This window comes from Dreissena polymorpha, chromosome 14, assembly GCF_020536995.1.
Source record: "Dreissena polymorpha isolate Duluth1 chromosome 14, UMN_Dpol_1.0, whole genome shotgun sequence".
Lineage (NCBI taxonomy): Eukaryota > Metazoa > Mollusca > Bivalvia > Myida > Dreissenidae > Dreissena > Dreissena polymorpha.
The window spans coordinates 19,376,266-19,399,405 of record NC_068368.1 but is presented as its reverse complement, the minus strand read 5'-3'; the positions used below and the strand labels follow the sequence as shown (position 1 = coordinate 19,399,405).

At 37.2% G+C, this 23,140-nt stretch overlaps 1 protein-coding gene and 1 long non-coding RNA gene across 7 annotated transcripts in view; both read left to right on the top strand.

Annotated features, from left to right (window-relative positions):
- The window catches only part of LOC127856852 (centromere protein F-like), a 141,142-nt gene that overhangs the window by 61,511 nt on the left and 56,491 nt on the right, over positions 1-23,140 (top strand). For 4 of the 6 annotated variants that reach the window (XM_052393000.1, XM_052393002.1, XM_052393001.1 and 1 more), the window contains 6 exons: positions 4,966-5,064; positions 5,899-6,087; positions 8,604-8,780; positions 10,580-11,365; positions 14,422-17,784; positions 21,366-21,472. In XM_052393000.1, coding sequence (XP_052248960.1) covers positions 4,966-5,064; positions 5,899-6,087; positions 8,604-8,780; positions 10,580-11,365; positions 14,422-17,784; positions 21,366-21,472 — 4,721 coding nt within the window. Of the gene's footprint in view, positions 1-962; positions 1,017-4,965; positions 5,065-5,898; positions 6,088-8,603; positions 8,781-10,579; positions 11,366-14,421; positions 17,785-21,365; positions 21,473-23,140 lie in introns of those variants that run through there. The other 2 variants (XM_052393004.1, XM_052393003.1) reach the window with 2 other exon arrangements.
- On the top strand, positions 6,907-7,685 carry LOC127856901 (uncharacterized). Its single transcript, XR_008038221.1, has 2 exons — positions 6,907-7,184; positions 7,475-7,685. It is a non-coding gene; the product is annotated as an uncharacterized LOC127856901 (long non-coding RNA).

The following is a 23,140-nucleotide window of genomic DNA, read 5'->3' as shown; positions in this document are numbered from 1 at the left end:
CCATTAAGGCAGTACATCTGTAATATTTAAAAGTTTGATATCTTTATTAAGTGCATTTTGTAGTATTTTTGCTATTTTATATAATGATAATTATACCAGGTTCTTCACATTACAATGTAAAAACACAGTTAACAGTTTTATAATAACAAATATCAAACTATAAATGTCAAAAAACAACATGCTGATTGTGAGCAATCGGGTAACTTTGATTCTGTGGTGGTAGAGGTAATGTGTGCATGATTACAGGAGCATTCAACCCTTTACCACTTAGATATTGACTTTCTTGACACATTTATAGTTCCTTAGAAAGTTAAATAGAACTTAAGACCTTTCTTACTAGATTCAAGTTTTAAAGGCTTCATTTCAAACCCTTAGATACTGATGAGCAGCAAACAGCATACAATCTGAAGATGACTGCGAGTTACTCGAGTTACTCGCAGGCTGTTATGGTTATATACTGTTTGCACATTGCCATTTTCACTTTGCTTCTGAGTGGGAAAGGGTTAATCAGCTTGTTTGCAAAGTGTTCATGCTCCTTTTCTGCCATATTCACCTGTTAGGCAGGCTGTACTGACTTCTGACTCATTATAGAACCCAGAACACCTTCACATCTACCTCACATATACCTATGAGCAAGAGCAATACATTTTAACAACACAGCTGGAAACCTCCAGAATTTATGAATTTCTGCAAGAATAGATGAACAAGGAAGACAGTAAATGGTGCAGATTGCCTTGAGATTAAAGTGGTGTATTGTGAGGCAGAAAGACTTAGAATTCTCAATTACATGAGGTCTGTTTCTTGTTATATTGTTCCCTTTGAAGCAGTGCCTTTTAATCTGTCTTATTGCTGTTTATAATGGTGGTTTATTAGGATTCTGAAGAAGCTGTTTGGATTATACATAGATGATCTAGGAACTAGAAATGGTACAAGACTGGATCTGAAACAGTGTGGTGTTTAGTGATGAATGTTCTGTGATGTTGTCATGGGACCTTAACAGGGTGGTGTTTAGCCATGTATGTATAATCTCTGTTATTGTACTTGCAAAATGTTGTGCTTTTTTGTATGTATGGAAGGATAGGGAATCTGCAACCTCATGCTCTGAGGTCATAAGAGCCTTTTCTGTGTGAAAACAGTGCTGAATGCATGTACTTTAATTGATTTGCACATGTTTATCATTGACACACTTTCCTGTTTATTGTTGTTGTTGTCTTAAGTAGGTATTTTCTTAGTGAAAATCCAGTAAGGAAAAAAGTGTCACCCCTGATTAGCATTTGCGGACTTCACAGGCTTATCCGGGACAACCTTTACGCACACGCCTTAAGCCCCTTGTCCCAGAGCCCATCTCATTGTTATTGTGAATTGGCAGTATTTGTGCCGAAACAAAGACATCACATACACTTTCAACTGCAGATGTTGTAACAACCAGTGTATTAATCAGTGTTTTGAAATGCACTACAGTGTATTATGTATCATTACTCAAGTCATGATAAAATGCCTGACACTTTCCGAAAAAGTGTGATGGCTTGAACATTTTATATGTGATTGTGTTTGTGAGTCTTCTATAAGACAAGAAGGTCAGTATGTAAGTCAGCAGGGTAACACTTTTGTATTCAACATATATTTGAGCCTCCTTAAGCGTGGATTTTCATTAAGAAGAGACTTTGTAAATACAAAATAATCTATGAAAGTTTTGTCCCTGCTTTGCTTGTGCATACGGCAGTTTATGCACATGCATTAAGCCCCATTTTCTTAGATTGAGGCTCAATTATTTAATGTTGACACAGGTATATTGTTAAAGGTAAACAACACTTGTTAATATGGTATGAAATCTTTGTTTTAATGTTTTACTTCCTGGTACTTAATTAGAACTATGGAAGAAAAATAGAATCACACTGTGTGTCAGTATTTAAAGCATTTTGAAAAACAAACAAATGTTTTGTTTACAATTATTTCCTTTCAAAAAACTGAAATACTTTAGAATTAAACACTGCCACTCAAGGAAAATAATCTGAATATTATTTTTTGTGAGGGAACTCCAATAATAGTTTTCATCATAAGAAATGTAATTCGGAATGATTAAGCTTCTTTCTTTGGTATTGAAAGACAGGTGGACAGCAAAAAATGTAAATCAAATATCACTGTCAACAATTGAACAGGTTATCTTGGTTCATTTTTTGATGAGGAATACTTCAGTGATGAAGTAAGCAATACTGTATCCTGGTATTTTGGATTTGGAGGATTGTAAGTTGCATACATGTTTAAGCCTCACTCTGAGAAAATGCGGCTTAACTCTTTCAGTTCTGGAACCGAATTTTGAAGGCCTTTGCAAACAGTTTGGATCCAGATGAGACGCCACAGAACGTGGCGTCACATCAGGATCCAAACTGTTTGCTATTCTGTTATTATTCTTTGAAAAAAAATCGAAGAAAATGATAATTTTAGAAATTCAGCAGGCGACATTTTAGCAGACGACAAATTTCCCAGCATGCAAAGGGTTAATAAATGTCTATAAAGTGTCATCCCAGATTAGCTGGTGCAGTTGGCACAAGCTTACTAGGGACAATACTTCAGACTTTATAGAATTTTTGGTTAAACAGATGTCTTGTTAAAGGAAATCCAGGTCCATGTGGAAAGTCTCGTCTCTGACTAGCCTGTGCAGACTGCAAAGGCCAATCTGGATTGAAACTTTCCGCACATGCATTAATGCATGTTTTCTCCGATCGAGGCTCATTTAAATTGTGTTGTTTCTTGCGGATGGAAATATTTGCTTTAAAAAAGTATAACGGAACAGACAGCATGCCACCCAACAATATTGAAAATTCCTTTTAAAAAAAATTGATCAAGGTGATGATCTTACACTGTTGTGTAGTGGATATGGTGTCCGTCTAGTGAACGGTAGGTCACAAGTTCGATCCCCACTGTTGGAGCGTTCTTTAGATCTCCCCTATAGACCCAAGTACTGGTTCTAGTCCCAGGAAACGGACTCGAGAGCGTTTCATAAAAGCCTTGGGCGTTCAATGCAATCGTGCTAGAATAAATAGATTTAAACTTAAAAAGTTGAAGAGCTAATTACTTTCATTGTCTGTCTTTTTTGTTGTTGCATACCTACCTTTCCTAGGACTTTACCCCAATAAACTTAATTACCTTAAAAATAGAATTAGATTGCTAAGTAAGAATACGAACAAACAAAAACACTGTAACAACCATGACAATTACCTTGGAAAAATGGTTTTCTACTTTGGATCAGATGTTTGCTGTTATAAGCAAGAGTTCTCATTTCATGTTAGCATACATATTAATATTAAATCAGGTTGGAATTAAAGTAAATTGTGCATCATAGAATAGATGGTGGTTTTACCATAGATTGAAAGTATGTCTAATATTGACAAGATGAATTTGTAATCTTGACAGTTTATCATCAGAGATTGCTATTCCACCCACTTCTTCAGACTTATTGCATTAAGTTTTTCTGAGTTGGACAGATTTTGTGTATTTCTTTAATATTAGATAAGACTTGATAATTTTACATATTACAACTTTCACTATTCATTTTAAACAAATGTGAATTCATTTTAGCCTAATCTACAGTCCATATTGTAGTGTGTAATGAAATGAGACACATTCTGAGAAAACTGGCATGTTGGTATATAGACCCCACAGGCCAATTAGGGACAACACTTCCCACTTAAACTGGATTTTCACTAAGCAGAGACATCTTTTACATGAACAATACAATAAAAGGGTCAGGTTTTGTCCCTGATTATCCTGTGTGGACTAAGCAGGCTCATCTGGGACAACTTTGTAAGGACATTTAGCCCTGTTTTCCCAAATCAATACTCATCTTTTCGTGTGTGATGAAATCCTGGTCTGGATTAGCTAGAGACCCAAACATGCCAGTCATGTGCATGTACCGTGTGCAGGCATACCAACAGTATAGCTCTTTGTTTATATTTCTCCATCCGCTGTCATCTGCATGGGTACATAAACTGAGCCTGGGAAAGCCTATCTGGGGGACAGGAGATGCCTCTGTATCTGTGATAGCTGACTTCCTGACACCATGGCTATTTGAGCACTGTTAAAAATAAATAAGCCTTGCTCTTTGAAAAGGGGGTTTAATGTATGTGCTTAAATTGTTGTCTCAGATGAGCCTTTGTGAATTGCACAGGCTAATCTGGGAAGAAACTTGATGCACACGCATTAAACCCCCTTTTCACAGAGCACGACCCAACTATTTAACTTGTTTATAATGTTCCCTTACTCTTTCTAGGATTTGAAAAATCCAGGGTGTTTTTAGGTCAAAAGGGCGCTGTATCTGCATGAATTTTCATTCAAAAACTGGTTTCTCTTATTAGTAATTTGGAGGGGGGGGGCATGGTTCTGTGCCCTTCCTTTTAGGCCTAGCTGGGGTATCTAGTATCAAGTTTTTGTTTAAGGAGTATGTTGACAGAAGGTGTCAACTCTGAAAGTATTTTGCACCCTGCTGCTGTACACTATTCAAGCAGTTAAATTTGTCATTGACTGTTATTTAGGGTACTCATGGGAAAATAAGGGCTCTCCATCATTATCACAATCCTTAAATAAACACTTAATGCACAAAAACAGTTATATGAAACCAAAGTTTGATTTTATTGCTTCAATATTTCTAGAGTTATTAATCTGTAGGCACAACTTAGATAAGATTTTAAATGTTATCTACTTGGATTAGAACAGTTATACAGTATTCTTGAAGGGCATGTCATAGGGAGAGGTAAAACATTGGCGTCAGATGATCACCCTTCCCTTAATTTGACACTACTTGTGTTTTGTTGTTTATTTATTTGTGTTTATTTTGTTTATTTATTTGATTGTATTCTTCCTGGAAGAGCGAGTCTTATTATGAGAGAAATATGGCTTGAATTTTGATAATGTTGATATGTTTGGTATGTATGTGTATATTGACAAACTACTTTTTATATATTTCAGAATGACATAGAAACAGATGATGCCTCTACCAACACTGACAGTGGTTACTATGGTGAGGAATCCACAGGACAGCAACAGAGGTCTGCAGACACAACAAAGGTAGGCAGGACATTTATTTGAGCTGCACTCGGGGAAAACGGGGCTTTTTGCATGAGCGTAAAGTGTTGTCCCAGATTAGTCTGTGCAGTCTACAGAGGCTAAATAGGGACAAAAGTTAACACTTAAACTGAATTTTTGCTAAGAAGAGACTTCCTTTACATAAAAAATGCAATACAAGCCAAAAGTGTCGTCCCTGATTGGCCTGTGGGGACTGCACAGGCTAGCATGGGACAACACTTTATGCACATTCATTAAGCCCTTTTTTTCCAGAGCAAGGCTCATTTGCAGATTATGACAGACATAAGAATACAGATATACCCACACAGAGACATGCACACATTTAATTGTAACAGCTTCCCTGGGTTTACCAGAATTATGAATAAAGAATAAGGGAAAATAATGCTTATGAATGGGGTTACTATCACTTTTTTCTTATTTCAATGCTCTTAAATGTTGAATTTTTGCATCATGATTTTTTAAAAACTTATTTATCCATTTTTTGTCATAAAATTGAATAGTATCATAAATTTATTATTATATTCTAAATGTGAAGCCTTCCCTCTCAAAGGCAAAGTCGAAAATGGCCTTATGCACCTAGCATAAAATCAGAACAGCCTGCAAGTTACCCACAGTCTGTTCAGATCTTATTCTCTTTACTGCTTATCAGAGTCTTAGGGTTGGAAATGAAGTCTTTCAAACTTTAATTTAGTTAGAAATATCTTTCAGTTAATGTGATTATCTAAGAAACTGCAAATAAATCCAAATGTGTGTCTGAGCGGCAAAGTGTTAATTAAAAGGTAACATCTCTAACGATCCTTGCTTTCCCCTATCCAGGATATAGAAGAAATAGTGCAGGACCAACACCAGCAGACAGATTTGTATATTGAGGACAATATGGCAACGGAGAAAACTGATCGGTATCACTCCATCGTGAATGACCTCGAGACCAAACTGACCAATCTGCTGCGAGGTCAAGGTTCAGAGGTCAAGGACGTCATACAACAGCTCAGAAAGGCTGAACGGGTACATTGGGAGAACTAAATGCTTGTGCATAAAGTTTTGTCCCAGATTAGCCTGTGTTAAGCCAGCACAGATTAATCAGGGATGGCACTTTCCGCCTCAACTTTATTTTTTGGGGCCAGAGGTTAGACAGGTTTAACAGGTACATGGGGTGATTTAAAACTTAAGTATATGAGCCTTAAGCAGACTGCAAGGCTTATATTATAGAGACATCAGAATTAGTATGATTGTATGATAAGCATTATCTATCTGTGAACAACTCTCACTTAAATACCAGTGAAATACCCCTCAATGTTTGGGTTGAGTGTAAAACTGTTGTATATACTGGACACTATTACATGAGATACAGTAGTTTCATACTCAACACTCAACATACCTTGTGAACTTACTATCTGATTAGGTCAAAACAAAACATGTTATTAAAAGCTCTAAGTGCCTTTTCATGTAAATTGCCATATTCAGCACAGCTTACTTGATATAACCCTGTCCATGCTTAATTTCCTACCTTTGACCATTCTCTGTGGTTTTGTAATCTAAGTCACATGGCAACTTAACAAAAGTGAGTTCACACCACACAGGTCCAGTCAATTTTTAGCCGGATTTTTTTCGAAAAAATCTCGGCTTATAGATTGATGTTGTCGGGCGGGCGGGGGGGCGGGCGGGCGGGCGGGGTGGCGGCGTGCTCGAAAATGTTAAAGTTCTTATTTCATGGTATAACTTTGGTATGCTTGGACCTAGAGTCTTCAAACTTGACATGAAGGTTGGCCAGGATTAACAGATGACCACTGGTCATTTGAAGGTCAAGGTCACTGTGACCTTCAATATAAAAAATGTTAAAGTTGTTATAACTTTGGTATGCTTGGACCTAGAGTCTTGAAACTTGACATGAAGGTTGGCCATAACTAGTTAGTAACCACTGGTCATTTCAAGGTCATTCATTTGAAGGTCAAGGTCACTGTGACCTTGAATGTAAAAATGTTAAAGTTCTTATTTCATGGTATAACTTTGGTATGCTTGGACCTAGAGTCTTCAAACTTGACATGAAGGTTGGCCAGGATTAACAGATGACCACTGGTCATTTCAAGGTCATTCATTTGAAGGTGAAGGTCACTGTGACCTTCAATATAAAAATGTTTAAGTTGTTATAACTTTGGTATGCTTGGACCTAGAGTCTTGAAACTTGACATGAAGGTTGGCCAGAACTAGTAAGTAACCACTGGACATTTCAAGGTCATTCATTTGAAGGTCAAGGTCACTGTGACCTTGAATGTAAAAATGTTAAAGTTGTTATAACTTTGGTATGCTTGGACCTAGAGTCTTGAAACTTGACATGAAGGTTGGCCAGAACTAGTAAGTAACCACTGGACATTTCAAGGTCATTCATTTGAAGGTCAAGGTCACTGTGACCTTGAATGTAAAAATGGTAAAGTTCTTATTTCATGTTATAACTTTGGTATGCTTGTACCTAGAGTCTTCAAACTTGAAATAAAGATTGGCCAGTACTAGAAGATGACCACTGGTCATTTCAATGTCATTCATTTGAAGGTCAAGGTCACTGTGACCTTAAATGTTAAAATGTTAAAATTGTTATAACTTTGGTATGCTTGGACATAGAGTCTTCAAACTTGACATGAAGGTTTGCAAGCACACTTAGATGACCACTGGTCATTTCAAGGTCATTCATTCTAAGGTCAAGGTCACTGTGACCTTGAATGTAAAAATGTTAAAGTTCTTATAACTTTGGTAGGTAAAAATGTTAAAGTTCTTATTCCATGTTATAACTTTGGTATGCTTGTACCTAGAGTCTTCAAACTTGACATAAAGGTTGGCCAGTACTAGAAGATCACCACTGCTCATTTCAATGTCATTCATTTGAAGGTCAAGGTCACTGTGACCTTCAATGTTAAAATGTTAAAATTTTTATATGCATTCAAAACATAACACAAGGTTTGCTCATGCCTTGAAAAGTACTTACATTTCATTTTGACCTTTGAACAATATTTCAGTAATTTAAGTATTGCATTGACAAAAACACGAAAGGTACTTTCCTGTCATTTAAATAAAAAATCCGGCTTCAATGCGGTCATCTCCGACCGCGGAACTCTTGTATATTCAATAGGAGAATATTTCAGCATTTTTTAGATTGAAATACTTGTTGCTTTGAGCTATTATTATACAATGGAAAATACATAAAACAAATAAAACTAAATAAGCCTAATTTAGAAAAATGGGTCTTAATGCATGTGCCCAGACACAGGCTAATCAGAGACAAAACTTTCTGCCTTGCTGGACTTTGCTAAGAAGTGACTTTTCCTCTTCAACAAGCCATATCATAAAAGCGTAAAGAGTTTTTACTGATAAGCATGTGCATACTGGACAGACGCTTATCTTCATCGACACTGTACAAACAATCTTTAAGCCCAGTTTTCCCAGAACGCGGCTCTAATGATTCAAGCTATGGTCAGCCTTGGAACAGTCATAACAAAGCACTTACCTATTATTCCCTTTGTTCCTTACAGCAGCTTCACTCCACCAATGACATGGACAAGGTCGTTCAAGGGTTGAGGGGCCAGATAGGTTCCCTGCAGCAGGAGAACGCTCGCCTCACTGACAGGTTGACGCGCTGTAGGGACCGCCTGGATACACAGGAGCTGGCCCTTACAAGGGACGAGAGGGAGGAACTCATGGCTGTCAAGGTGAGCCACCAGGATAACCATGGTTACGTTACCATGGTTATGGTAGACTGGTATAGATTAAAGACAGTAGTCTAGATGAACCTGGCTCTGAGAAAACTGGGATAATTGCATGGGCGTAAAGTGTCATTCCATATTAGCCTGTGCAGTATATTTAGGCTAATCAGGGACGACACTTTCTGCTGTTATTGTATCTTTTATTAAAGGAAGTTTCATTTTAGCAAAAAATCCAGTTTAGGCAGAGAGTATCGTCTCTGATTAGCCTGTGCAGAATGCAAATGCATTAAACCCAGTTTTCCCATAACAAGGCTCAGATGCAAACTGAGATCACATTTGTTGATAAACACTTAATAGCTCACCTGAGCACAACGCGCTCATGGTGAGCTTTTGTGATCGCCTTTTGTCCGTCATGCATTGTGCGACGTCAACATTTGCCTTGTTCACTCTCTAGAGGCCACATTTATTGTCCAATCTTCATTAAATTTGGTCAGAAGATTGGTTACAATGATATCTTGGAAGAGTTCTAAAATGGTTACGTTTGCTTGAAAAACATGGCTGCCAAGGGGCGGAGCATTTTTCCGTATATGGCTATATATGGCTTTAGCAAAATCTTGTTAACACTCTAGAGGCCACATTTATTGTCGGATCCTCATAAAACTTGGTCAGAAGATTTATCCCCATGATATCTTGGACGAGTTCGAAAAAGATGTCCGTTGGTTGAAAAACATGGCCACCAGGGGACGGGGCATTTTTCCTAATATGGCTATACTAAAACCTTGTTAACACTCTAGAGGCCACATTTATTTTCCGATCTTCATGAAACATGCTCAGAAGATTTGTCCCAACGATATCTTGGATGAGTTCAAAAATGGTAACCTTGGCTTGAAAAACATGGCTGCCAAGGGGCGGGCATTTTTCCTTATATGGCTATAGTAAAATTTTGTTAACTTTCTAGTTTGCTCAATCTTCATGAAATTTGGTCAGAACATTGGTTTCCTGTGTAGTAAAGTTTGGTTTTATTATGTCAATATTATGTGACATTAACTGTGTTCTGTAATTTTTCATAACACAGAATTTTCATAGTTAACATAACTGTATTAGTCATTAACACTTATGATAAGCCTTTCAACTAAGAGATAACTGAAAGAAAGACAACATGTACATGATTTTGCAGTATTTATGCAGTATTTATCTCCCTTGTTTAACCTGGTTCAGTACCCAGTAGTTATGTGGATGTCTCGGACGAGTTTGAAAATGGTCGTGATTAGTGAAAAAACATGGCCGCCAGGGAGTGGGGCAGTTTTCTTTATATGTATATAGTGACAACATGTGAACAGTCTAGAAGACACATTTTTTTCCCAATCTTCATGAAATTTGGACATATCTTGGAAGAGTTAAAATATGGTTCAGGTCTGTTAAAAAAGCATGGCCGCCAAGGGGCCATTTGTTGTTCATTCTTCATGATACTTGGTTAGAACATTTGTTCCATTGATATCTTGGGCTGCAAAGAACCGTCATTTCTTTTTATCTCAGGTGAGCGACTTTGGGCCTTTCAGGCCCTCTTGTTTTAGAACATTATATCCAAGCAGGGTGGGGTGTGATATGTCTGTTGATTAGTCGCTAATTCTGTTGGTCTGTCTGCCAGACAGATATGAGGAAACCACACCTTTTTTCAAAAACATAGATGTACTTAATTTTCAATCACATTTTTAAAATGAAAATCTCTCTGTATATTGTGTTCATTGTTTCCTAATTGCCATCAATTTTACCATTTCTCCACCAATGAACATTTATGCTCTTAGCCCAGCAAGGGGGAGAGTGACATAAGTAATAGGCTGCGGTTAGCAGAGGTAGGACACCACCAAGTTAGGGATAGATCACTCGAGCGCACAGAATCCTGGGAGCGGCTCTGCAGTTCCCCTTTGTTGCCAACGTCACACGCAGGGAACCACAATGGCAATCTTGCTCGCTTGAAACCTGCTTCTGTGGGAAGGACCGGGGATCAAGCGCCGATACGAAGCAGAACAGTTTCAACTGAGTCGGATAAGAGTTTCCATAGTCAGGAATTAGTTACAGACTATGTAACACCAGTTACAGTTGCTGAAACAGAAACAAACGCAGGCAGACATCTGAGAACCAATAGTCTGCCTTCAGTACAAGCCCAGGCACTGACTGACAAAGGCATGTCGAGCGAAGTGGAAATGCTTCGCCGTCAGACCCAAGACTTGAAAGATGAGAACGACGTTTTGAGATTTGAGTTGATGCAGCAGAGAGGTCATACTGACTCAGACGGGTCTGATGGCGAGGAATCAAGAGTCAGCGAGCTTCGTGAGACGTGCGAGCACCTGCGTGAGAGAATCCAGACGGCCGAAGGAGGGGAGAGGCAAGTTAGGGACCGGTTGAAACTGGCAGAGAAACACATCATGGAGCTGGAACTGAACGAGACGGTACTGCGCGACAGAGTGGAAGAGGGCAATGCAGACTGTGATAAACTCCGCAAACAGATTGTACGTCTGCAACGAAAGATCCGGGAATCGAAAGACGTGATTTCTGACAGGGAAACTGCAGAGATGGGTCTGGTTGCTAAGGTAACCATGCATGCTGAGTGGATGTGCAGCTACCATGTGAGCTTGTGCGTTTTTTAACAAGAATGACATGCAAGTGGTATTGCCTTATAATTATCTGTTGCTTGTTTGTACAGTTTGTGATTTGCAATTGTTTTATTAATCAGTGTCATGAGATGTATGTAGCATGGATGCGTGTATTATGTTACATAAGCATGTAGGATCCTTGCTCTGGGAAAACCAGCCTTAACGCACGTGTGTTCAGCGTCGTCACTGATTAGCATGAGCTGTCTGCACACTTTCTGCCTAAATTAAATTTTACCTTAGAAGAGCCTTCCTTTAAAGGAAAACTAATTAGCACATGAATTAAGCCCCGTTTTCCCAGAGCAAGGCTTGTATTCTTTCATTTGACCATAATTCAGTTTATTGTTCAGTATGAAATGTATGAAGTTGGCCTAATTATAAACTCAATCGCTCTCAATATATACTTATATATGCCAATGTATAATCATGTGAGAATATCATATATATTATTTTGATACCAGGCTTATTTGATTGTTTGCATATTATTTTTATGACATCAGCCTTAAGCAGCAACAAGCCACAGTTTCATCTAATTTGTACATGTCAACAGTCTTATTTGGACTACTGATTTTGTTTTGTTATTTGTTTAGTTTTACATTGAAATGCTGTTGTTGTGGAGAGTCATTGGCTAGAATGTCAGAACACGATCAAATAAGGCTTCATGTTTCATGATTGATATAATTGTGACCACAAAGTATCTTTTATTTGGATAGGCATGGTAAGAACAACAATATGACCTAAATAGATTTGAGGTGCAATCTGGAAATTCTTGGCCTAATGCATGTGTATATAGTGTCGTCTCTGATTAGCCTGTGTAGTCTGCACGAGCTAATCAGCATTGACACTTTCCACCAAGATTAGCCTGTGCAATCTGCATAGGCTTATCTGGGATGACACTTTGCACACATGCATTAAGCACTATATTTTCCATAGGCTTATCTGGGAGGACACTTTGCACACATGCATTAAGCACTATAGGCTTGTCTGGGAGGACACTTTGCACACATGCATTAAGCACTATAGGCTTATCTGGGAGGACACTTTGCACACATGCATTAAGCACTATATATGCCAGAGCACGGCTCAAATAAAAAATCAATTGATATCAAATATATTGCTGGTGAAGCAATTTGCATATAAACATGAATACATACTTTTCAACATTCTAACTCTCTTATTGACAGGTGGCATTGCTGTTAGGCATGTGATATTATAATAAATAGAAATCCACAAAACTGAGAAAAATCAAAACAATAAATTACATCATGACAATGATGATTGAAGACCTAGTTGAGTATTGTTGAGAACCTTCGGAAATTGAGGCTTAATGCATGTGCATACATTTTTGTTTCAGATTAGCCAGTGCAGATGGCTCAAGCTAATACGGGATGACACTTTCCACATATATGGAATTTCTTGGTAAAAAGAAATCCAGTGTAGGCACTTAGTGTTGTCCCTGATCAGCCTGTGAAGGCTGTACAGGCTGTACAGGCTAATCAGGGATGATACCAGTACTTTATGCACATGAATTGAGCCTATTTTACCAGAGCAATGCTGCATTCATTTTCAATTACTACCATTTTAAACCTCTCGTTTGCTAGTCAGCAATATTGAGTCATGCAGTCAAATTATTATGACCCACTGGATTAATCTCTACAATATATTAATCATTATCGGATATATTAGGTCACAAAATGGGATTAACAATTTTGGTTGTTTCTTTTCTTAATGAACTTATCAATATGGCATTAAAAAGAGGATATTTAGGATAAGTGAATAGCACTATTTGAGTGAATGTCTATATTTGTGCTGTGTGTTTTTAGAAGACCTCATGCTAATAAGTGACAGAGAGTTTGATTGCAGTTTTTGTGAAATAATAATTAATACCATCTGTATATATATTAAATGAGTACATTGATCAGTGAGGTATTGGGAATTAAAATAAACTAATGATCAATTAGGTTAGTTATATATTTTTTGTGTATTAACAAAATTATTTAAGACAAATCAGGGACAGATAATTTCTGTAAAAGAAAATCACAATGATGGCAACAGTCTAAGGTTTCTTTATTTTGAAATTAAATATTGTTTAGCATTAAAAGTGTTTGTTGAAAAACATGCTCTTATATTCAATTATGTTACTGTATGTGAATGCTTCCAACAAAGCCTGGAACTGACATATGCAAAACCCAATTGGTGTATGTTAAACATATATATGCATAATGGCATATTTATTTATTATTGTTATTTTAACATGCTGTATATATCATAGTTATGTGATATTAAGTGTACTGAGATGCTTGTATTATGTATGTATGGGATGCATCAGTTAGTTTTCTGCTGTTTTTGTATGGTTGCATTTCAGTTTATTTCATTATTTGTAGATTGTAGAAACTATTTGATGTGTATGTGCATGTATTTATTTTTCATTGACATTATTCATTTTACTTTTCTTTTCAGAACTTCCTAATAATAGTTTCATATTTTGTGTGAACTTGATATGAAGTCAGACAAAACTTACTTCTGCAGTAGCTTATTTATTTGGTATTCCATTGGTGCACTGTCCTCTTACCTGAAATTGTTATGGCATATAGTTTACTCACGAGATGTAGCCTTCAAAACGGACAATACCTTGTAGGCCTCTTGTACAAAATACATTTGCAAAAGGCTTTACCATATTGTACTTATTCTGATCTATCTTAAATGCTGTAAATATAAAGTATTGTGTTGTGTAATTAATCCACAAACTGATGACACAACTTCCTTCAGCATGATATAAACTTGACTGAAATTTCTTTTATCAGAGACTTTAAACAAAATCTTGCTTAAAAGCGGAAATTGTCGTGCCTGTTAAGCCTGTATGGACTTCACAGGCTTATATATGGTGACACTTTTACGTACAAGAATTTAGCCCAGTTTTTCCAGAACAAGGCTCAACTGGTCTGAAAAGCTAGATATGTTTTACCTTCTTCTGAACATCTTCTTTCCCACTTCAGCTGAAGTACATGGAAGAAGCAGAGGCAGAACTTTCACTGAAGGTGACAGAGCTGGAAAGGACTAACCACATCCTGCAGCAGCGTCTGGATGTTCAGGAGGAGAACCAATCAGATCTGCAGCTCCTTGAGGACCTGACCAATCAGCTTGAGGCTCTCAAAACGGTGAACAGCAGCCTGGAGTCGAGAGTGATGGACTTGGAGGAGAACAATGACATGCTGAAGGAAAACTGGAGAAAAGTGGCTGATGAGGAGGCTGATAGAAGGGAGTGCCTGGAAGACAAGATCAGAGTGCTGGAAAGTGTGAATAATGAGATGAAGAGTAAGTTGAAGGAGTATGAACGTGAGCTGGAGTTGGGTTCTGGTCCGTCTATTGCGACTGAAATCAATGCTGACACTATTGAGAAGCTAAGTAACAGGATTAGTGAGCTGGAACAGGAGTTAAAACGAGTGAATGAAGGTTATCTGGGAAGTGTTGAGACTTTGATGACTGAACTCGAGGAAAGTAAGAAAAATGAGGCTAGTCTGAGTGAAGCTGTGAAAGAATTGGAAGTAAATGAGCAGGAGCTTCAAGATAAGATTGCAGAATTGGAGTCAGTTGTGTCTAGGGAAAATAAATTGAATCCAATGTGTGCATCACAAGAAAGCTTAGTGGATCAGTTGAGTGTAACAGGAAAGAGTGAGATTGAGTTGAGAGAAGAACTTGCTGAAATGCAGAAGGGTTATGAAAAGAAAATAACAATGTTCAAAAGAGAAATTGCCGAATTGCATCAGCAGGAGGATGATTTATGTACAAGGATTGAAGAACTGGAAGAAAATGAAATTAGTTTGAATAATAAATTGTCAAAATTGAAAGAAACTGAAATGAATTACAAAAATAAAATTGAGGAACTTGAAAATAGGGAAACAAGTTTGACTATAAGATTTTCACAAAGGATTGAGGAAATGGAACAAAATGAAAAGAATACTTCTGAAAGATTTAAACTGCAAATTGAAGAATTGAAACAAAATGAAAAAGAACTTCAAGATAAAGTGACTGATCTTGAAGCAGAAAACCAAGATCTGAGTCAGAGGGTTTTAATTTTAGAGAAATATGAAGAAGAATTGTCTGAGAAACATAAATGTGTTGAAGGTGTTGAACAAGAACTTATAACATTGGTAAAGTCTAATCCTGTTGTAAATGGTGCTAATTCTGTATTTTTGAAGGAATCATATCAGACTGATACTAAACTTGAATGTGAAGCAACAGTGTGTGCTAAATTAGATTATCAGATAGCGACAGAAGATTTTAGTTTACTCAGTGAAAATCAAAAACTGAAAGAGACAGTTATGAAACTCACCTCCAGTTTGCAGAATTATGAAAAAGAAAAAAAATCTCTGGAAGAAAAGTTAAAGCGTAATGATAAAAAACGTAAGCGATCAGAAAGGGCTGACAATAGAACTGACTATGATGTCATTGCAAGAGAGGTAGTTACTTACAAAGTGGAAGTGGAACAGCTCCGAAGTGAAAATACTGACCTTCATGAGCGTATAATGGAATTAGATGAGTCTGAGAGGTCACTGCAAGAAAAAAATGAACATCTTTCAAAGGAGGTAGAATCTTTACAACAGAGTTACAGGCACGAATGTGAACTGTCTAGTAGTCGAGAGCAAGAACTAGTCCATAGAATAAATGAACTGGAATCTTTTGAACATAAATTAAAAGGTGAGCTCCATCAAAATAATGAGGATCAAAATGGTATTCAAAATGTGTGTGAGGATCTTGGAATTTGCAGTAAAAGACAAACAGAGTTGGTTGATAAAAATGTTGGCACTCAAGATTTCATGGAAGGCGTAGGACAAGAGCAAGGGAAACCAGTCTCAAGCATGTTTGAAAGAATTCAGAAACTGGAATCAGAGAATCAAGAGCTTTCAACAAAGTTGGCTGAAATGACAGCAACAGATTCACAAGTCAGAAAACTGTCTGAAAAGGTAAAAGGTCTTGAAGAGAATGAAGATTCGTTGATGGAAAGAGTTATGGAACTCGAGGAAGAAGAAGACAGGTTAAAACGTGAACTGTCAAGGGTCCGGAGTAGTGTCTCAGATGTGAGTGATCTAGAAGAAAAACTTACTGAGCTTCATAGCAAAGAAGACGAGCTTAACAGCACTATCGAATCATTAAAACTGGAAAATGACTCTTTGAAAATGGGTGTTGCAAGTTCAGATTCTGAAAAAGGTGGAATAGCTGTAAGATTGGCATCAGTTCAACAAATGTATGAAGAACAAAAGAAGAAAGTTGAATCATTGCTGAAAAGTGAGGAACAGTTGATGAAAAGTGTTTCTTCAGAAAAGAAGGCAGCTAAAGCTATGGAGGAAGAATTAGCTGCCACTCAGGAAAAACTGGAAGAACTTCAAACTGAGTATGAACATAAACTGGCAGATAAGGATGAAAATGAAAAGATGATCAAAGATGAGTTAAATAAAATGTGTAGGGAAAATCAAGTTCTGCAAAAGAAACTTATAGAATTTGAAAAATCTAATTCTGAACTTGAAGATGAAATAGAGCATTGTAAAATATCTGAATCTCGAATGTTCCACAGACTTCAGCAGTTGAACACACAAAATGAGGAGCTAGAATTAAAACTCTCCAAACTTATTAAACTAATTCCTAATGCAGTAGGAGATGCCAGTGAAAATCTTACAGAGAAGAAAGTCTCAAATGATCCTATGTCTGAAAATCCAGAAGTGGTTTCTGAAAATCCACTGACAACAAGCATTTTCACAGAAACTGAACTGGACTATTTGAGAAGTAAAACACCAGACTTTGACCTTCTCGGCTCAGTTCCTCTAGATATGCTGAAAAAAATGAAGAATTTTGATCAAAGAGAGCAAAATTATCAAATAAAAATCAAGGAAATGGAAAATAAGAATATCAAGCTAGTTAGAAAAATGAATGTTTTACAAAGCAAAGAGAAGGACCTTAAGCATGAAATCAAAGAATTGCAACTAGAGTTGATGAAATTCCATGCCAAGAAGTCATTAAGAGCCACCTTTTCACTCAACGACGTTGAACGATCGGGATCAGAGGATGGCATTGATAGTGATAACCAGTCTGGTGATGATAAGGAAGACGACACAGACTGGTTCAAGGCGGATGCTGTCGTCGTTGACAACGAATATGACAGTATGAGTCAAGAGGAGCTGTTGTTAAGTGTAAAGCTGATGAATGAGAAGCAGAACCAGGACACTAAGAAGCAGGCAGAGCTGGAGGGGTTGCTCAACAGAGTGAGAGATTTGATGAAAAGGCTCGCTGGGGCTGTGGAGTGTGAAAGCTTGGACGACTTCGTGCATACCCTTGAAAATATACAAGCAGATGCAAACAAACTGGTGAGTGAAAGGTATTTTCTTTTTAGAAAACAAAAAGTATCTTTCTTATTGTACTCTTAACATTTTATGCTATGCATGTAAAGTTGTTTGGTTGAATTTGTTTTACAAAAATAGTATTGTATTATTATGACGTCCAAATATGGTAATGGTTAAACAGTTTTCAAAGAAAGCACTTAATCTTCATTTGAAACTTCTAGATTATACTTACATATAAAATATACTGAATCAGGAATATTTTTACTGAACAGTTTTCTTGTGTCTTTTACTATCAAAATTAATGTGTTTCATGGTGATGCATAAATATCTGAGCCCCGCTATGGAAAAACCAGGCTGTATGCTTGTGTGTTAAGTTTCGTGCCAGATTAGCCTATATAGTTGACAGAGGCTAATCCAGGATGACACTGTCTGCTTTTATTGTATTTTTTATTGAAGGAAGTCTCTTCTTACTCGCACTAGTCCGATAGCCCGGGTCTAGTTGATCTCGTTTCGGGCTACTGAATTTTCCTAGGTACTAGCCCGATCGGGCTAGTGATATTTACAACTTTTTGAAAAATAAAATGCTCAAAAATATTATTTTCATCCATCATTTGACCATATCTAGCGTTTATTTAGCGTCGTATCACACTTCCTCACCTTCCCGATTATGTTGACATGACAAGAGTTTGAATGATGATTTTTTTTGGACACTGCATTTAAAATGCAGATCTACCCAGGAACATGGTCTATATTAAAACGCACGCTTTCCATGCGTGGAACTTTACTCTGTCAGCAACAATTACGTGTTCTTATTAAATCATGAGTTTTACATGGCATCATGTATAGTAAATATTATCACTTGGCTGTAGAACAAGTGTGTAATTCAGTTCTATAAATGGACATGATGAAATATACTTGTACTGAAAATAAATTTCTACCGCATACAATTTGTAACGGGTATTGTTTTCACAAATTACTCGCCATAAGTAATTTATTGCTCACCATTTGCATTTAACTTCTCCTTCTGAAAGGTGTGATGATGATACCCGACCACGTCTTTCATGTACTGTTTAATTACCGATGGATATTACGTAAATTTTTAAACTGTTATTCCTTGTAAATCAATCCGCGATAAACGCCACCTTCAAGACTGACGTCAATCAAAAATAATGATGGCCAGTTAACCCTGCCCTTATAAGCATTCACGTTACCAATTGGGCGCTGAACAGCTCAGTTTGGCGACTGGAAAGTTACATAGCTGTGTAATGTGACTTTATTATTTGATAGTTTAATATCTCTTAACAGTGGGTGATATATTACCTCATGTCGCTTTTATGTCGATTAAGCTTGGAGGGCAGTTAACAGAATGAATTAGAGCTTTGTCACAGATGTGACGTAAACCCCCATGTGCTGCATTGACACAGACTATTTTGCATGCTGTCTTCACAAAACAAGAGAATCAAATTTAAGGTGATTTTTAAGACTTAAAATGCCATTATCATTTATGGCCATTTTGACCTTTGAACTCTTGAATTCTTTCGCATGACATGCCGTCCAAATTTATGGCCATTTTTTTACTTTTGAACTCCAAGTGTGATCTAGACCTTGGAGTTATCGACATAATTCTTTCGCATGACACATAGTCCAATGATTGTGGACAAATGTACCAGGTATTTTTAGAATCTCAAAATAAATGACATAGTTAGGGCCCGGAAAAGATCATTTATGGCCATTTTTGACCTTTGAACTCACATTGTGACCTTGACGTTGCAGATATCGACGTAATTCTTTCGCGCAACACACCGTCCAATAATGGTGAAAAAATGTGCCAAATGATTTTAAAGTCTCGCCATGAACAACATAGTAATGGCCCGGACAAGCTCATTTATGGCCATTTTTTACCTTTGAACTCAAAGTGTGACCTTGATCTTGGAGTTATCGACGTAATTCTTTCGCGTGACACACTGTCCAATGATGGTGAACAAATATGCAAAATGATTTTAAAATCTCACAATGAATGACATAGTTATGGCCCGGACAAGCTCATTTATGGCCATTTTTGACCTTTGAACTCAAAGTGTGACCTTGACCTTGGAGATATCAAAATAATTCTTTTGCGCGACACATCGCCCAATAACAGTGAACAAATGTGCCAAATGATTTTAAAATCTCACAATGAACGACATAGTTATTGCCCAGACAAGCTCATTTATGGCCATTTTTAATCTTTGAACTCAAAGTGTGACCTTGACCTTTGAGATATTGAAGTAATTCTTTCGCGCGACACACCGTCCCATGATGGTGAACAAATTTGCCAAATGATTTTAAAATCTCACAATAAATGATAAAGTTATGGCTCGGACAAGCATTTGACCCTTGAACTCCAAGTGTGACCTTGACCTTGGAGATATCGACGTACTTTTTTCACGCGACACACCATCCCATGATGGTGAACAAATGTACCAATTTATTTTAAATCTAACGATAAATGACATAGTTATGGTCCGGATAAACTTTCAGTTTAAAACACACTAAGTGACCCCGTGACTAGTTTTTGACCCGGCATGACCCATATTCAAACTTGACCTATACATCATCAAGATTCAACTTGTGACCAAGTTTGGTAAAGATCGGATGAAATTTTACGACAGACCGACAAAGTGACTCCTATATAGCCCCCATTACCAATGGTAATGGGGGTATAATGACCAGATTAAGTTTTGTGATTTGTACATCCCGTGTATTAGAAAACAGGTGCGGATTATCGGACGTCCAAGTGACTTCCACCATTTGTAAAACAGACATACAACTGCCAGTTTGGGGCGTAATTTATGCCCGAACGTCCATTAACGGAAGCGCTGGGACATATATAAAGATTTTGCCGACAGTATTGGGTACTACCGGTATAACAAATTTTAGACAATTGGCTAGTGGACCTTTTCTTATTTCTGTCATTTTAACACTATGAAACTATCAAAACAGAAATTAGCTGTGACACATGACACTAGACTAAAATTGAATACATGTGACAATTAACACCACATTGTAGTACTTTATGTCCATCATTTGCTGGGTCCAGACTGAGCAGTTCGGGCTAGTTATCTTTGAATTGGGCTAGTGAAAAATTCCATCTGGTAGCCCGAACGGGCTAGTGGTTTCAATAGTGAAATTGGCACACTGTAGTCAGAAAGTGTCATTCTGTATTAGCCTGTGCAGATCTGGGATGACACTTAATGCACATCATGGGTTAAACCCCATTTTCCCTGAGTGAGACTCTTTTATAGTCAATACCTACTTAACATTTTGTTTCAATAAGTAATAAAGAGTATAAAAAGGGGGAAAATACCTGTTTGGGTATGAACTTGGTCATCTTAAACTTGTTTACCGCCTCTGACTATGACAGTTCCTTATCACAATATATATTTTGCCATGCTTGCAGTGGCTTTGTGGTCAATGATTGTTGTCACAGTCTACACATGAAACTGGATTTTTGCTAAGGACAGACTTCCTTTAAACGAAAAATGGCATAAAAGCAGAAAGTATCGTCCCCGATTGGCTTGTGCAGATTGCACAGGCTTTATACTGATTTTTTTTCTATTATTCAGGAAAGTGAGGATTTGGGTGTGCAGACTGTGTTCACATCAATGTTGGAGGCAGTTACCAGACTGAGACAGAGACTTGAGGCCCTGCAGGACTCAGAACAGGCTCTCAGGTAAGCTCGTGTTAGGAAATTTAATATTTTCTTTAACAGAACACTTTTCCAAAAAAAAATCTAAATCACTTTCATATACTAACTTTATTATTGGTGTGTGAGTTTACCTACATTATTTAAAGATCATGTTCCAGTTTCGTTCTGGTCCGTTGATTTTTATGCCTCCGGTAGGGTGGCATATAGCATTTGAACTGTCCGTCCATCCGTCCGTCTGTCAGTCTGTCCGAAAACTTTAACATTGGCCATAACTTTTGCAATATTGAAGATAGCAACTTGATATTTGACATGCATGTGTATCTTATGGAGCTGCACATTATGAGTGGTTAAAGGTCAAGGTCAAGGTCATCCTTTAAGGTCAAAAGTCAAAAAATACAATCCAAGGGAAGTAAAAAGCTTTAAAAGGGAGATAGTTTCTAAACCTGCCAAATGATATATTGAAATTTTATCTCAAAGCGGCGCAATAGCGGGCATTGTGTTTCTGACAAACACATCTCTTGTTGACTATGTTACAGGTCTAGGACTTTTTACTTTTTACCAAAATGCTTTCAGATACCTGATTTATTTTGGTTTGTAAGTCTTCAAGATTAACTTTTAGATAAAGGTCAAGTATTGTTCTGGTCCATTCATATTCAACAAAGTTACAAGCTTTGAATTTTCTCTTGAATAACGGTTTTCCGGACTTTTTTAATTAACAACTTCAAAGTGCTGTAGGGAATAATGTGTTTCAGAAACACAGCTCTTGTTTTTAGCTCACCTGAGCACAACATGCTTATGCTCAGCTTTTGTTATCTCCTTTTGTCTGTCATGCATCATCTGTAGTGCATCTTGCGCCATCAACATCTACCTTGTTAACACTGTAGAGCCACCATTTAATGCCAAATCTTCATGAAATTTGGTCAGAACACGTGTCCTAATTATTTATTAGACAAGTGCGAAAATGGTTCTGGTTGATTAAAAAGCATGGTTCCCATGGGATGTGGCAGTTTTCCTTATATGGCTATAGCAAAACCTTAACACTCTAGAAGTCACATTTTTAGTCCAATCTTCATGAAACTTGGTCAGAACATTTTGTTCTCATGATATTTGGGCTGAGTTTTTTCCTTTTATGGCTTTAGTAAATCCTTGTTAACACTTTAGAAGTCACATTTATTGTCCAATCTTTATTAAACTTGGTCAGAACACTTTTTTTAATGATAGCTCGTCTCAATTTGAAAATGGTTATGGTTCATGGAAAAAGATGGCCACAAGGGGGGGGGGGGGGGCATTTTTACTTATTTGGCTTTAGTGAAACATTGTTAACACTCTAGAAGTCACATTTTTTGTTCAATCTTAATGAAACTTAGTCAGAACACTTGTTCTTATGACTTCTCGGTTGTGTTTAAAAATTCTTCTGGTTGGTTGAAAAACATAAATGCCAAGGGGCGGGGCAGTTTTCCTTGTATGGCTTTAGTGAAAACTTGTTGAGGCTATATTAGCCACATTTATTGGCCAATCTTCATGAAACTTTGTCAGAACATATGTCCAAATGAAACCTTGGCTGAGATTAAAACTGAGTCATGTGAGTTAAAAAACTAGGTCACTAGGTCAAATTAATTTTGTATTTATACTCTAGAAGTCATTTTTTGGGTTCAATCTTGATGAATAAGCTCACACTTTTTCAGAATAGTC